At 35.7% G+C, this 15,790-nt stretch overlaps 9 protein-coding genes and 1 non-coding gene across 10 annotated transcripts; 4 read left to right on the top strand and 6 right to left on the bottom strand.

Annotated features, from left to right (window-relative positions):
• Window positions 1-511: 511 nt before the first annotated feature.
• NEPG_02062 (uncharacterized protein) lies at window positions 512-1,921 on the bottom strand (the record flags this gene model as incomplete). The annotated part of the gene is made up of 1 exon (XM_013204435.1): window positions 512-1,921. One exon carries the CDS (start codon window positions 1,919-1,921, stop codon window positions 530-532), a length of 1,392 nt encoding a protein of 463 aa, XP_013059889.1. The 3' UTR covers window positions 512-529.
• A 1,085-nt stretch (window positions 1,922-3,006) lies between these two features.
• NEPG_02061 (uncharacterized protein) lies at window positions 3,007-4,343 on the bottom strand (the record flags this gene model as incomplete). Its single annotated transcript, XM_013204434.1, has 1 exon — window positions 3,007-4,343. One exon carries the CDS (start codon window positions 4,341-4,343, stop codon window positions 3,033-3,035), a length of 1,311 nt encoding a protein of 436 aa, XP_013059888.1. The 3' UTR covers window positions 3,007-3,032.
• An 18-nt stretch (window positions 4,344-4,361) lies between these two features.
• NEPG_02060 (uncharacterized protein) lies at window positions 4,362-4,944 on the bottom strand (the record flags this gene model as incomplete). Its single annotated transcript, XM_013204433.1, has 1 exon — window positions 4,362-4,944. The coding sequence occupies one exon, from the start codon at window positions 4,942-4,944 to the stop codon at window positions 4,396-4,398; it is 549 nt and encodes a 182-aa protein (XP_013059887.1). The 3' UTR covers window positions 4,362-4,395.
• A 444-nt stretch (window positions 4,945-5,388) lies between these two features.
• NEPG_02059 (mannose-1-phosphate guanyltransferase) lies at window positions 5,389-6,503 on the top strand (the record flags this gene model as incomplete). Its single annotated transcript, XM_013204432.1, has 1 exon — window positions 5,389-6,503. The coding sequence occupies one exon, from the start codon at window positions 5,389-5,391 to the stop codon at window positions 6,478-6,480; it is 1,092 nt and encodes a 363-aa protein (XP_013059886.1). The 3' UTR covers window positions 6,481-6,503.
• Window positions 6,504-6,579: 76 nt separating this feature from the next.
• NEPG_02676 lies at window positions 6,580-6,694 on the bottom strand. Its single transcript, XR_001214620.1, has one exon. It is a non-coding gene; the product is annotated as a 5S ribosomal RNA (ribosomal RNA).
• An 89-nt stretch (window positions 6,695-6,783) lies between these two features.
• Window positions 6,784-9,714, top strand: NEPG_02058 (uncharacterized protein; the record flags this gene model as incomplete). The annotated part of the gene is made up of 1 exon (XM_013204431.1): window positions 6,784-9,714. One exon carries the CDS (start codon window positions 6,784-6,786, stop codon window positions 9,712-9,714), a length of 2,931 nt encoding a protein of 976 aa, XP_013059885.1.
• Window positions 9,715-9,876: 162 nt separating this feature from the next.
• Window positions 9,877-12,600, top strand: NEPG_02057 (uncharacterized protein; the record flags this gene model as incomplete). Its single annotated transcript, XM_013204430.1, has 1 exon — window positions 9,877-12,600. One exon carries the CDS (start codon window positions 9,877-9,879, stop codon window positions 12,598-12,600), a length of 2,724 nt encoding a protein of 907 aa, XP_013059884.1.
• Window positions 12,601-13,046: 446 nt separating this feature from the next.
• NEPG_02056 (pyruvate dehydrogenase subunit beta) lies at window positions 13,047-14,059 on the bottom strand (the record flags this gene model as incomplete). The annotated part of the gene is made up of 1 exon (XM_013204429.1): window positions 13,047-14,059. One exon carries the CDS (start codon window positions 14,057-14,059, stop codon window positions 13,052-13,054), a length of 1,008 nt encoding a protein of 335 aa, XP_013059883.1. The 3' UTR covers window positions 13,047-13,051.
• Window positions 14,060-14,522: 463 nt separating this feature from the next.
• On the bottom strand, window positions 14,523-14,935 carry NEPG_02055 (uncharacterized protein; the record flags this gene model as incomplete). Its single annotated transcript, XM_013204428.1, has 1 exon — window positions 14,523-14,935. The coding sequence occupies one exon, from the start codon at window positions 14,933-14,935 to the stop codon at window positions 14,627-14,629; it is 309 nt and encodes a 102-aa protein (XP_013059882.1). The 3' UTR covers window positions 14,523-14,626.
• A 167-nt stretch (window positions 14,936-15,102) lies between these two features.
• On the top strand, window positions 15,103-15,783 carry NEPG_02054 (uncharacterized protein; the record flags this gene model as incomplete). Its single annotated transcript, XM_013204427.1, has 1 exon — window positions 15,103-15,783. One exon carries the CDS (start codon window positions 15,103-15,105, stop codon window positions 15,781-15,783), a length of 681 nt encoding a protein of 226 aa, XP_013059881.1.
• Window positions 15,784-15,790: the final 7 nt, after the last annotated feature.

The raw sequence follows: 15,790 nt of genomic DNA, 5'->3' as shown, positions 1-15,790 counted from the left end.
GACAAACCACACTGTAATAAAAACTTACTGTACATTGTGTTAGAAATAAAATCAGATACAGAAATTATATTAATATATAAAAAATAAAAATAACTGACAGAAACATAAAAAACAGTAAAAATAAAAAAATACCAGAATAAAACAACCCGAAATAACCCGAAATCGAACCACCAGATAAATTCATATTAATTATACTGGTAAACTCATTTTGATAAGAAATTATAGTAATATACACACAATAACTTATAAAAATATTAAAAATAACGGTATTATAAAAATTTTATAAAATTTTAAATATTTTGAAAATAAAATAAAAAATTATCTATCCTACTGATGGGAATTATCCTAACAGACTCTTCATTAATAAGACAGTCCATATCATTAACACTACCGCATGAACCACCCACTCCTATTACACCCTCTAAGTCAGCCATAAAATAAAAATTAATAAAAAATTAAATTAATAAAAATTAAAAATAAAAATAAAAAATTAATTAAATTTTAATTAAAACCGGGTTATATCGGGTTATCACTCAAAGATACCTGATAACACCTCATATGAAGAACCTCCAATTACATCAAAATAATCAACCATCTGAGTGTACGTGACATGATTCCTGACTAACACAGAATATCCCTGTAAGACTTCATCACACTCGTACCCATAAACATGCACACCGTATAATAAACCAGTCACACTACCATACACAAACTTATACACATTCTTATACACCGTAAATATACTATTATAATGGAACAGACTTATCTCCTTAATACACACAGGGTCAGATACGCACTCATCCTGTGATAACCCGACATAACCCGAATGTTCACACTGTACGCTTAAGCCATTAATACGCTTACAGTCACTCTCCGATAACCCAACAGAACCAGCAGGTGGATGTGAAAATATCACAGTGGGGACTGATCTTATTAGGCCTTTAATATTACCAGTGCTATTACCGTATAAATAATCGGACAGTCTTCTACCACTGAATATGGCAACGGGTGTAAGCATATAATCACTTGTGGTTATGTCCCCTATCGCAAAAGTGTCCTTGTCCGTTGTACAAAAGGACTTGTCCGTTATTATAAACTTAGACTCTGAAAATTTAATATTATCATTATGGATACTTTCTGTGTTAGGAAGTCTCCCTATGGCACAGATACCTTTACTGGCTGTGATTGTGTCATGTACACCTGCCTTGATTATGCTTAATTTTATACCTGTGCAAATTTTTTCAATTTTCAAAACAGTCGTTTTTTCAAGAATTTTTATACCTTTTGATAATAAAGTGCTCTTAACACGGTCCTGTATCATGGTATCAAATGATCTAAGCACAGAATCACCACGGGCAATTAATGTAACCTTGCAGTTGCACTCCTGTAATACAAAAGCAGTTTCTATGGCGATATACCCCGTGCCTATAATTACCACAGAATCAGGTACGGTATCAAACCTGAAAAAATCATCACTTGTAAGTAAGTGCTCACTGCCCTCACAGTCTAATACGTCAGGGTATGAACCCATTGCTAGTATGGTTTTACTGGCTGTATACACCTGCCCATTTACTTCAATTAGTCCATTTTTTATTACAGCTGGACCTGTCACTGTGGTAATCCTGTCATTTTGGTTCCTGTTCATGTACATCTCATTGAGAAACTTGATGTACGTGCTCCTCTTCTGATTAAACTCATCCCAGGCTAATTTTATACCGGTCTTACCGTATAAATGGACTACTTCTGAGTGTAAAAGTGCCATATTGTATAACATCTTCTTAGGGATACATCCATTATTAACGCACGTACCACCTAAAACACTCTTTTCTATTAATAATACATTCTTACCGTACGTATATGCTGATCTTCTGGAAATGGCTAATCCACCACTGCCTCCTCCTATTACAGCTAAGTCGTACATGGCTATATTTATTTTTATTAAAATTTATTATATATTGTGTATAAAGTACTTATAATATTTACATTGTATTTATACAATATTTATATTATTATTTATTACACATTGTGCAGTATATCTTATATCTTATACCTATTACATATTCGGGTTATATCGGGTTATACCACTATCAGAAGTATAAGGTATATAAGGTATATAAGGGGGTATAAGGACTATTAGATGTATTAGGTATATAAGGAGTATTAGATGTATTAAGTATATAAGGAGCATAAGGACTAATATATACAGTATTTAGTCTATTTATATACAGTATTACTATCTGGTCTGTTTAGTCTATTTATCCTATTTAGTCTATTTATATACAGTATTTAGTCTATCTGATATATTTAGTACTATTATTATATACAGTATTTAGTCTATCTGACCTATCTGACCTGTTTAGTCTGTTAGTCTATTTAGTCTGTTTATATACAGTATTACTATCCTGACCTATTTAGTCTATTTATCCTGTTTAGCCTATTTATATACAGTATTAGTACTGTTGGTTATGTATGCTATTAATATATGGCTGGTCATCATGTATGATAATAATAAGCATATTGCCATCATAAATGATTGTAATTAGAACTATTTAAGCTTCAATAAAGAACAAGTTCCTTATGTCTGTGCGCTTAAGGAATAAACAGCTGTTACTAATGCATAGAATATTAAATGTATTTAGTCAATTATTATGTATAGTACTTAGTCTGTTTATATCTGTATTATGTATTATGTGTACAGTATCTGGTCCGTTTGGTCTGTTTATATCTGTATTATGTATAATCTGTTTATATCTGTGTACAGTACCTGGTCTATTTAGTCTATTTAGTCTGTTTGGTCTGTTTATACCTGTATTATGTATATTATATACGGCACCTGGTCCGTTTGGTCTGCTTATACGACTATTTAGTCTATTTGGTCTGTTTATATCTGGTATACATTATCTGTATTATGTATATTTATGTTATTAGGGTTATATCGGGTTATATCGGGTTGTATTATAATATTAATATATAAACAGCCGTTATAATATACGTATGAAAATAAAAATGACCGTTATAATATATTTATGAAATTATCCTGTTATTACTTCTTCTGATGATGTGGGGTGGATGGGGATGGTGCTTAAAATATCTTCTGGTGATAATTTACAGTACATCCCTATTGAAAACCCTTTAATTATATCTATACTGCTGGGGCCGAATAAATGCAGCCCTGAAAGGACTTCTTTATTATCAGACGTAAATATTAACTTATAATCGGTTATGGACTTATTCTGACAGACGGAATAGAATAACCCTCTGAATTTAGGGTTTATAACCCGTACACGGGCCTGGGACTTGTTTGCTTCAATTTCTGTGCACCCCACGGAGGCAGCGGGTGGGTTCGTGTATATAAAACTGGGAGTTAGTCTAAACGTATCTTGAAGTACTGGAATGTCGTGGATTGTGAATATGCCTGGATATATTCGTGTTAGTAAATCGATCTCTGCATGCTTTAAATAGGCATACGGGGCAGTTATACGGGTTATCCTTGAATTTCCGGGTGTGCTTGGAGTGTCCTGGGTTATGGAGTACTCACTCTCTGATAAAAAGTACTCTAAATTAGTCAGTGTCTGTGTGATACTCCCGTCTGAAACAGTCACTGTAGTGGAAGTGGTCTTATTTACACTTATAACTTGAGAATTGAAGAATACGGTAACCCCTTTCTCTAATAGTAAATTCTTAACGGATTCTTGTATGTTCTTCTCATATAACGATAAAAATACGTCATCCCCAGTGGATACGTACACTTTACAGCCTAAATCAGATAAAATTGAGGCAGTCTCAACTGACTTCTTGTTACCACCGGATATAAATACGGATTTGGGGATACTCGCCATGTCATTCACTAACTTAACCCATATATTATCTAATGTGACCGTATCCGTGGCTGTGGTATAATCTACTAATACAATATTACGGGCTCGTGATTTTATATTATTAATATAAACGTGTTCATTTACTTCTTTAACTGAGTACGTGTTTTCTGTGTGATTTATACTTCTCCTTACTTCATCTACTCTCTTTTTTATTATGTCCTTGATATTGCCCCAGTTGACTGTGGTACTGCCCGTGGTGCTAATCGAGTAGTCTGAATAGTACTGCTTCCTTTGAATCGCCGTGGATACGCCGTATACTTGTAATAGGTATAACCTGTTGATTGTGCTTGTATAATTAGAAGTGGTAATAAGGCGTACATTAATACTGTGAGTTAGTAAGATATTCTGTATACGCTTACCAAATGATCCTCCATTAATTATTATAAGTTCATCTTGTTTTATCCCTTCTCCTGGAATGGTCCCTGGATCCTCACACACCTGGTGCTCGCTCTTACTCGCATGCATAAAAATATAAAATAATTCTGTTTTTATACTTTTATTATCGGGTTATGTCGGGCTAGAATTTAAAAAGACCCGTTGCTGGTAAGGATTCAACATAATACTGCTTCCCCTGCACGGAAAGTATCGGTACCCCTGGAATACGGCGTAGTCTCTGCTTTAGCTCTTTATCACACGTAGCAATAATATAACAAGGGTGCTGCTTGACCCGGTCTACAATACAATTATCTGCATACGTCCCAGAGTGGTCGCATTTAAGCCTGTGATACTTCTCCCCTTTGATTACCTTCAGGGCCAGTAGATGAACCTTCCCTAACTTCTCCATTTCTGCTACCACACAGTCAGTCACAAACATATTCGCCCGACTGAATAAGCATGAGATAAGTGCAGGGGCTATGTCTATCTTCCGCCTGAGTGACATGTTCACGAAATTAGTGTCCAGTATCACGTTGTACGGTGGGTTTAAGTTGTGGTTAATATCGAAATATTTGCGTAAATCTGGGTTTATCTCGTCCTCTCTTATGTCAGGGGCCTTACTCGCCTCTTGGTCTGGCTGGGCCCGTTTTCGCATGGTCTTCACACGGCTTGCACTCTTTTTTCCGCACATAAATTTTTTACAGTCGGCTGCAATTTATGCACAGCTGAAATTCCGAAAATTTTGAAAGCCGGCCGGAATCCTCCTGAAGTGTTTTAGACTAGGCCGTGGGTATGCAATTATTTTATACACTATGTCTTATAAGTTGTAGAGCACACAGTGTAAATATCATAAATTTATGCGTATACTTACAGTATAATACGTATAAATATGGGTATATTACGTATAGTACAGTAGTAATAAGATATTATAATGGTTAGTGTGGATACTTTATATACACACACATACTGCGCATAATATTACGGGTGCGTAATTACTTATTGTACATAGTGTAAATAGTAATAAGTCTTGCACAGTGAAAAGTACTTACTTTTTACACAATTACTCTTATATTATGGTTTTTATGTAACCCACTCGCTTGTTTGTTTGTGTAATTTACAATCTAATTAATATTAAATGAATGATGTTTTGGCGTATATGAAAGGAGTAATTCTAGTGGGAGGACTCGGGACAAGACTTAGACCATTAACATACACACAGCCTAAGCCACTGATCCCCTTTGTTAATAAGCCTATTATTAAACACCAAATAGAAGCACTCGTAAGTGCAGGAGTGTCTGAGGTAATACTCGCAGTGGGGCACATGCAAGAGAATATTAGAGAGTTGCTGTACGGGTACGATGCAGAGTTAGGCATAAAGATATCTTACTCATACGAACATGTACCAATGGGGACAGCTGGACCACTCGCTCTGCTCAAGGACAGGCTAGAGGGTGAAATTGAGCCATTCTTCGTTCTGAACTCAGACGTAATATGCACATTCCCCTTTAAGGAGATGCAGGCGTACCACACGGCGCACGGAGGGGACGGGACCATTCTTACAACACAAGTCAGTGACCCATCAAAGTACGGCGTAATACTGACAGACACTGCATCGCAAGTTATAAAGTTCGTTGAGAAGCCAGAGGTGTTCGTAGGGGACAGGGTCAATGCGGGGGTGTACTTGTTCTCAAGTGAAGTGCTTAAGTACATCACGTACAAGCCAATGTCGATAGAGAAGGACGTGCTCCCGCTGATGGTGGCAGAAAGGACCGTTAAAACCTTCCAGCTAGAAGGGTTCTGGATGGACATTGGGCAGCCAAAGGACTACGTCATGGGGAATATCCTGTACCATGAGAGCAACAAGCGCACAAGCACCGTGGATAAAACCGCGAAAGTGTCCCCGCATGCTATTATAGGCCGAAACACGACGATCGGGCCGAATGTAGAGGTAGAGGACGGGGCGGAGATAGAGAACTCAATTGTATTCGAAGGGGCAGTCATTCAGAAGAATGCGCTGGTCGTGAACTCGATCATTGGGTGGGGTGCGACTGTCGGCCGGTGGTCCAGGATCGAGGACTATTCGGTGCTTGGGGCGGGTGTGTCTGTGCAGGAGGGCATATACATTACACGGGGCCTGATACAGCCGCATACGCTTGTGTCGATACACGTCCTGCTGCATGCCCCCCTCCGGCAGGAGATAGACACGGAAGAGTCTCCTGCAATATAAGTACAATAAATTATGCACTGGATTAGTTATTATTTGGGTTATATCGGGCTGTACCTGTACGGCTACTGTACATTTACTGTGCTGCGTATAGTATTATAAAAAGTGCAGCACTCTGTGTTCCCACGCGGTCTCCCATCGCAGTACTATCAAAGCTGTCACGCGCTTAACTTCAGAGATCGAACGGGTTCTGGTGTGTACGCAGGCATATGGCCGCACAAATATGTAAGTTACTGTGCGTACTTATAAGGTATACTAAGCATGGATAAATTCGGGTATAAAAGTGTTTTTAATTTTAGATAAAGAATGCGTGCATATTTGACAGAGTGCAGGGACTGCCTGAAATTATCAAAGAAATTTAAGGATAAACCGGGTTATGTCGGGTTATGCAGTAATAAGATTATTACAGTACTGCGTATACTAATACTTATTCAGAGCGTATGTGGACGGATTACTGTAGAAGAAACAAGAGAAGTGCACCGGACAGTACTGCAGGACCAAGATATAATTAGAATGATAAACCCAGATGGAGGATTATCCCCATTAAGGGGCTTTTTATGGTACACCTGTGGGTTCATGTATAATATAAGGATGTTCTCCTGCTGGATGGATGTAGACTACAGCGTATGGCTGAATAATTCAGGAGGGCGTACTCCCGTATACGAATACGCACGGAATTACGGTCGGGATGGAGTGCATCGTAAATTAGCACAGGATGAGTATGAGAAGAAGTTAGTCGAGTACCACCAGATGGTTATAAACTTATTCCCATCAGCAGAGGGGTACTTAAGCATACACACAGACAAAGAAGACTCCTTGTACGCCCTGCTTAATAAGTGCACAGATACGGACAAGTACAGGATCCTTGCTGGATTATTGCTGTTATCTGAGGGGCTGAGCGTCCCACTGAGCATAACACGATTGGAGGATAGTTCGGAAATTCTTGTGCTGAAGGATTTAAGCAAGGACGCAGAACACTTCCGCATTAGTTTAAGTGGTGCCTGTGCACACGGTAATAAACAAGAACCCGAAATAACCCGAAATTCAAGTGGAGTCGTGGATACTATCCAGTTCTTTATAGATAACCATAATAATTGGTGTTTACAGTGCAGTGCATTATTTAATGGGCAAATGCCTTATGGCGTGTTTAAATCAGGCGGATTCCTGTGCACGCTTCAGTTCCTCATACAGTCGTACATATTTGATTATATGGAAAGCGTGGAGAGTACGGTTTTATTCTGTGTTACAGTGTTTGATATGCTTAGGGAGTGTATACAGCACAGTATAAATAAGAAGTTTAGGGCCAAGGCACTGAATATCTTCAATTCTTACTTCATCCCGTACGGCATGGATACGCCTGGTGCACAGTACTACGAGTCAGTTGGTATAGCAAGCTTGGTCTTGAACCGGCTTAGAGTGCTGCCGTTTGAGCATAAGGCACAAATATTCCCAATCACTACATTTAAATTTCATAATAAAACCGTACACAGACTGGAAAGAATCACTGAAGACTTTCTAAATTTATCCATAAAAAAGGATAATGCCGTATACACAGACTTAAAAACAAGAAACCACCTGCCTGATCGGGTTAATAGTGTAGAAACAGTACTTTTATGCTTATTCTGCTGTTTTGCATACGACCAGTATAAACAGGAGTATACAGTAAGCCACATACCAAATGCATCCAAGGAGTTAAAGGAGTTCTTTAATAAGTATAAGTATATGTTCGATATGACAACAGAAGGTATACATAATAATTGGAATAAAGTAGTGGCAGACCTGAATAACCCGTATATTTGCTATGCCAGGCCTAATAAGAACCAGCTGGATCTGGGAGTGATTAATACCCTGTGCGTAATCACAGAAGTAGCAGGCATATTTGATGAGCATAAGCCTAGAATCAATAAGTTCATAGAAACCATCAAGAGAAATAATAAACTGCCAGCAGAGGATTCTTCAGAGTTACAGCAGTACATTAAAGAATTATTCAAGGCACTCTCAGTGAATAAGAACATAAGGATAGGATTCTTATGGACTCTACTGAATAAGTCACAAATCAACAGACCTGACTTATTCATGGATATGATCGTACATTATAGAATGAATGAGGTTGAAGAATCAGTATTCATAAGTATATACAGGGCACAGACTAGAATTGATTTTCGTAAGGCACCAGTACAACCATTACTACACTCCCATAAAACATCCATTAAAACAGAAACCATTAAATTGAACTTATTAAAGCCAGCGTATATGCAGCAATTAGTACTTCATTACGTAAATCACGTATCTGTACAATACGATAATGTATACTTTAACGAATTAAACCTTAAAATGAGTGACTGGCTGAATAAAAAAGTACCCTGTCCCATGAATATGTACATAAACCCAATACTAGTAGTGTATAAGATACAGAGCACTAGATATAAATTATTATTAATAAGGGATATACTACTGGAATGTTTAGGGATTAATAAGGCAATGTGTACTGGTGCTATTAATTTAGTATCTAATATACTGGGAAGTATCCCATTTAATAATACATCTATACGGAACACTTTCTTTACTACTATTATACACTGTGGTGCGGATAAGGAGTATTATTCAAGGATCAGTATAAGTACTACTGTATACCCAGCAGTTGAATTTTATCATCATGAGATATCCATTATTATCAATAAGTTATTAGATACTAAGACAGTGCACGTATTTGTGTCCTGGTTGAAGTATTTATTATCAGTTAAGCCATGCCCATTCTTGTACACATTGGATTATATACTGGATAGTAGCAGGATTGTCACTAGAGTGCTTATATTTGAATTTATAACTGTACGGTGCAGGACGGTTAAGTACATAAACCAAATTATTGATGATATAAGGGCACTTAAAGTGAACTATCCTGATTATAACTGTGAGGAGACTGTTAATACTCTTTTACTGTCACTTATATGCATACACTGCCAGTATAATAAGAATATAAGTATAATACAGCCTATTTATGAGGGAATCAATGAAAGTATGCCTGTACATTTAGGGTTTAAAAGATCAAGTCCATCTAAATACTATAAGAATGCGATTGATGCACTTTCATCAATAAAGGATGTTCTTTGTAGAGGGAGTGAGAATAAGTCTAAGTACGATAAAGTACTTTCTGCATTATTATTCAAGTACAGTGTAAAACAGCAGGAAGAGGGGATGAACCTATTAGAAGCAAATTTATTCTTAGATGACCGTTAAATAACCGTTAAATTACTAAATGACCGTTAAATAACCGTTAAATCATTAAATTACTTAAATTACTAAATTACATAAATAACCGTTAAATTATTAAATTACTAAATTCATGTTATTCCCTGTATGGTAATATATTAATTATTAAAAAATTTTAATATTACCATAATGAGAGTATACTGGATATTTCAGGTAATGATCATTACTGAATTATACGCAAGGATAGGATTAGATGAATTAAAATCACTCCATAAACTTACATACACAGATACAGAAGGTAACACACTAGTAATAAACCCAGAAGGACCACTTAACTTAACCAGAGGATACATCTACCATAAAAATGGATACGTGTACAATAAAAGACTCTTCTCACATGAAATTGATATCAATTACGCACTAACCACAGAGAATAACTCAAGTACAGCATATACACATAAAAGAAAGAAAAAGAATGATACAGTACACAGTTATACTAGTAATAAGGCTAATACAGACCAGGAATACGAAAAATTAAGAAGGTATACAGTAGACTACCATAATAAACTAATTCAAATGTTTGGGTTAAATGACATATACGTAACCATTGAAGCAGGCAGGTTTGACTCATTCATTAGGTTCATGAAGTACCCACCAGTGAAAGCATACTCTAATTATATACTGGCAGCACTCTTATTATTATCAGAGGGAGTGGACGTACCCATACAGTGCATACAGTCAGATAATGATTATAACCTTATACTAACAGATACAGATGTGTCTTATGAATACTTCACAGTTAGTCTATACGTCCCTGGGTATAATCCGTCTAATAGTAAGTATGAGGATATCTTACAGAGTGAAGCCAAGAGTATTATTGAATTCTTCATACGGCACAGGGACAGTTCATTCCTTAAAAAGGGCCGGGTCCTTGCAGAGCCAGTTGATCATAACGGGTTTAAAAATGGGAATTTCATGGACAGTGTACAGTTCTTAATACAAGCGTACGTATTCGAGTTCATTGATAATGGGACTGATGTGGAGGGATTCATTACGGCTGTGTTTGAACTATTAAATGACCAGTTAGGGATAAAAATGAATAAAAATTCAAGCCCGACTAACCCGAAAAAAATAAAAAAAGTGCAGGCCGTGTTTAATAAATGCTTTATCAGGCTGAGCACAGGAAATTCAGGCATGTCCCGTATAAATACTCTTCACAGGATTAAGACAATTAAAGAGAGTGCGTGTATACTCCCATTCTATTCAGCAGAAGAACTGCCCATGTACAGTAAAATACCAAAGTATAATGCGTATACGGAGAAGTGCAGTGGGGAGTACATTAAATACTTTACTAATTGTTGTGAGACAGCAGTGCTTGGGTTAATGTGCTGTATGATGTACGATCCGTATAAGAAAGAGTACACGACAGATCATTTAAGTGATCCATTACCTGAACTGATTGAGTTCTTTCATATGTATAAAGTGCCTGTAGAGTCATCCAGCATGGAGATGCTCATTAATTGGAATAAAGTTGTTTCAAATAAGCATAAGTCAGGCGTAATGTACTTATCAGAGAACAATGAGGTTGCAACTGGACTTATAAATGCACTGTACTTAATCACTGCGCTGACCATGCCGAATGCGGATAGGAGTACTTTGACTGAGTTCAGGAATAAATTGGATATGGGACATGGGATGACTGCAGAGTTCATGAATCAGATTACGGCGTACACAGAAAGCGTACTTAAAACCATCTCAAATAACCCGAATTTATACATACGTATACACGACATGCATAGACTGTGCAGATCAGATGGACAGCCTGATGTAATGTGTAGTTTATACATAACGTATGAGTATAATAGTATACGCACCACTGTCTGTATACTATTATATACTGGACATTCATACTTTACGATTATAAACCCGAATGATTTATCGTATACAGAGTATTCTGAATTATGCTGTATAAGGAGTACGTATACAGAGTCAGATACATTCATAGATTACACTATATGTAATTATATTGATACTCTCATACGGAATTCGGGTTATTCGGGTTATACACCGTATACAAGCATAAAGGATGACGTATTAGATGTAATTAATAATAAGTACCAGAACATGAACAGATTATTATTGGTGTATAAGATAGATACAGTGATAAAATCAAATGAAATCGTGTTAGCGTGCTTAACTCTATCACAGAATGATTCAATGACAGATACACACCCAATGATCAGGTTTACATCTAACATAGTAGGGAATAACAGTATTAATACAGTAAGTATACGCAGGAGTGTATTACAAGGCGTAGTATACACAGGAACACAGAGTTTATACACTAAAATAAACTTACCAAAGAAGGTTTGGTATAATACTGCTATAGATAAAGAAGTGTACATAAATACATTCTATTCTGTAATAGAAATGGGAGTACCTGAAGTAGTAATAAATACGTTATACGTGTTCATTAAGTCAGAGAATAAAAGTAAACTGTCCCAGGATAATCCATTACTTATAAAGGGACTTAATCAGAAGATATTCCTGTGTATATTTAAATATAATCATATGGGATATGCACATAAACTAGCTGAAGTACTTAGACTGTACTACACTCCAAATGATCGTATTATTAATACAGTAGTATTTTATATGTGGATGATTTACATGGTAATGCATAAACCAGAACAGACTAGCCTTATACAGGAAATAGTCTTATTAACTAATGGACAGTTCTTCTGTGATATGTTAGAGTATATGGATACAACAGGATTAACCCAAGAATCACTTACATGCTTATACAGACTGAAAGAGTCACTTAAAGATACATCCGTACCAGTGGATACGATTGATCAGGTTAGTATAATCATTCATTTATGTGAGGAAATAGTTAATAACCGTAAAGCATAAGGGGATACATGGTATATGGTATAAGCATAAGGGGATACATGGTATATGGTATGTGGTATAGACAGTATAAGTATATAGTATGTGGTAGTATATAGTATAGACAGTATAAGTATACGATATATAGTATATGGTATGAGACAATATATAGTATATAGTATATCAGTATAAGTATATAGTATGTGGTATATGTTAGTATATGTTAGTATAGACAGTATAAGTATATAGTACATGGTATATTATATAGTATATGTTAGTATATAGTATATGGTATAGTATATTACCATTATATTACCAGAATATACTACATGTCACTACATGTCACTATATGTTATATGGGCGTATAATAATATATTTCAGGGTTTAATTGTTATTTCCATTTTAAGAAATACCGTTATTTTATATTTAATTATAATAAGTGTACGTGATATATTTAAGTATGTAAAGGTGTGGGTTATTCTTTATTCTTATACTCCATTTTTGCTAGTAGCATATGTACACATGAAACTACATCCTCTGCACTGGGATACATTAACTTCTCTAATTCTTCTGCATACGGCGTGGGTATTTTCTTGCTGCACAGGGTGTAAACAGGACTATCAAGATGACTAAATAAACGAGAAGAAATAGATGCAGATATTTCAGAGGCAATGCCACACTCAGGCCAGGCGTAGTCTACAATTAGGAGTTTCTTGGTCTTACTGACTGATTTCTCAATTGTAGGGATATCTAACGGATTTATTGATATCGCATTAATTACCTCTACAGAGATATTCTGTTGTTTAAGGACTTTCTCTGCTTCTAAGCATACACCCACAGTTATTCCTACTCCCACTACAGTCACTGCATCACCAGACACTTCAATAATGGACTTATCCAGTGGGAGGAGGAATTCTGTATCATACACTGATTCTAAGTACTCCACCTCACGTGAGTAAAGTATTTCATTCTCTAAGACAATCACTGGGTTAGGGTCACGTATGGCACTCCTGAGCAGGCCAGCAAAGTCCCTTGCTGAGTACGGGATGACTACTTTTAATCCGGGTATGGCTGAGAAGAATCCACTGAAATCCTGCGTATGCTGTGCACCCACACCGTACGCATACCCATTTGGACCACGGAATACGATCGGACACTTTATTCTTCCGCCTGACATATAAAGAGTCTTTGCAGCTGAGTTGATTATGTGGTCCATGGACTGTAATGCGAAACTGAATGACATAAAATCACACACGGGTTTAAGCCCCATAAAGGCAGATCCCACAGCTAAACCTGTAAACCCAATTTCAGAAATTGGAGTGTCAATCACACGGGATGACCCGAATTTATCTAAAAGACCTGCTGTGCACTGATATGCACCACCGTATACACCCACTTCCTCACCAATAATGTATACGTCATTATCCCTTTCTAGTTCTTGTCCAAGCACTTTCTGTATGACCTCTGATATTTTACTCTTCATGAAAATAAACATAATTTACCTTATATATGTAATTAAATTTAGGGTTATATCGGGTTATACCAGCACACACAGATATACTTATACACATATACATATACTATATACACTACTTATACATATATACTACTAGTACTAATATTATATACAGACACAGATATATACTTATATATATATATACTACTAGTACTACATATACACTGCTTATATCTCTTACTTATACTTATATACATACATACTACTTATGTATACCTTATACTACATACTACTAGTACGTATATTATCACTTATACACTACTTATACCTATACTACTATACATATACACTACATATACCTATACTTACTTATCACTTATACACTGCTTATACCTATACTACTATACATATACTACATACTACTATACATATACACTACATATACCTATACTTACTTATCACTTATACACTGCTTATACTTACTTATCACTTATACACTGCTTATACACTGCTTATATTTATTATTGTATACCCTGATCCTTCTGTGCTTATACACTGCTTAGACCTTATACACTGCTTATACCTTATACTTGCTTATTCCTTCTCAATTGCATCGTACTCAAATGGTTTCCTGGCTTTCTTTAATTCTTCATTTGTTACTAATAGTTCTTTTGCTCTCGTATACTTCCTTCTGTCCCTTTTTATGGTATACATAAGATCGTCCGTCTTGGTCCTCCCCCTTGACTTAGATACGTTTTTGGCCTTCTTTAGAATATTCGTTAAATAATGGCATAAATAATCGTGTATCACAGTGGCTGAATCAAGCCTTGGATTTGCCGCGTCTCCAAGTGAGTACATAAGCATACGTATTTCTCGTATAAAATTTGGCTTCCTCTCCTTCATAAAAAAATATTTATTTGCTCATAAAATACTCGCCAGTGAACTTCTTTACAACTTATTGCATAATGTGTAATTATTTATATATTTTTAATAATCCTAATTTTATTAACAGCCTTATCATTTTGATAAGTATAATAAGTATATAAGAAGAATGAACTTGAAATATTTTTATGGATAATACAGAATATAATATAACCCGATATAACCCGAATAATTTAATAGTAGAAATACACAGGAATTGTATAAGTAGATTACAATTCATGTATTCTTTAATAATAATACCAATACAGATAGCGTACTTACTGATATATTCTAATTTTACATTCCTGAGCATAATATTCTTATTACTGGATAGGGATAGTGAAGCATTTGGGTTTTATACGGTTAAAGTGTGTATGATAGTTATGTGTGCTGATGTTATGCTGTTTAGTATACCCTTATACGTATACAGTATAACCCGTCATAGATCTATACTATATAAACAGTCTATTGATTGCTTATTAAATACACTTACGTATATTATACAGTGTGTGATAGAAGTGTTATGTGCCTGTGGTATTATTATAATAATGTACTTCTTTATATGTACGCGTGTATGGGTTAAATGGATGAATATTATTTTTATAGTGATTAATCTTATAACTATGATTATAGGGTTGGATTATACGGAGAACACTCAGCGTAGGTTGAATATAATAGAAGTGTTTAATAAGTCATTAATCACAGATGAGGAGTATCGCTATGGTATTACTTATTATTTATACTGCACTGCGTACATGTCCGCATCTGTTCTGATTTTATTAAATTATGATGTACTCATACAGAATGGACTTATATACACGGAGAAGTAAATAGATT

Source organism: Nematocida parisii (genome assembly GCF_000250985.1).
Source record: "Nematocida parisii ERTm1 unplaced genomic scaffold supercont1.5, whole genome shotgun sequence".
In the NCBI taxonomy this organism is placed as follows: Eukaryota; Fungi; Microsporidia; genus Nematocida; species Nematocida parisii.
This window is presented reverse-complemented; position numbering and strand designations above follow the sequence as displayed.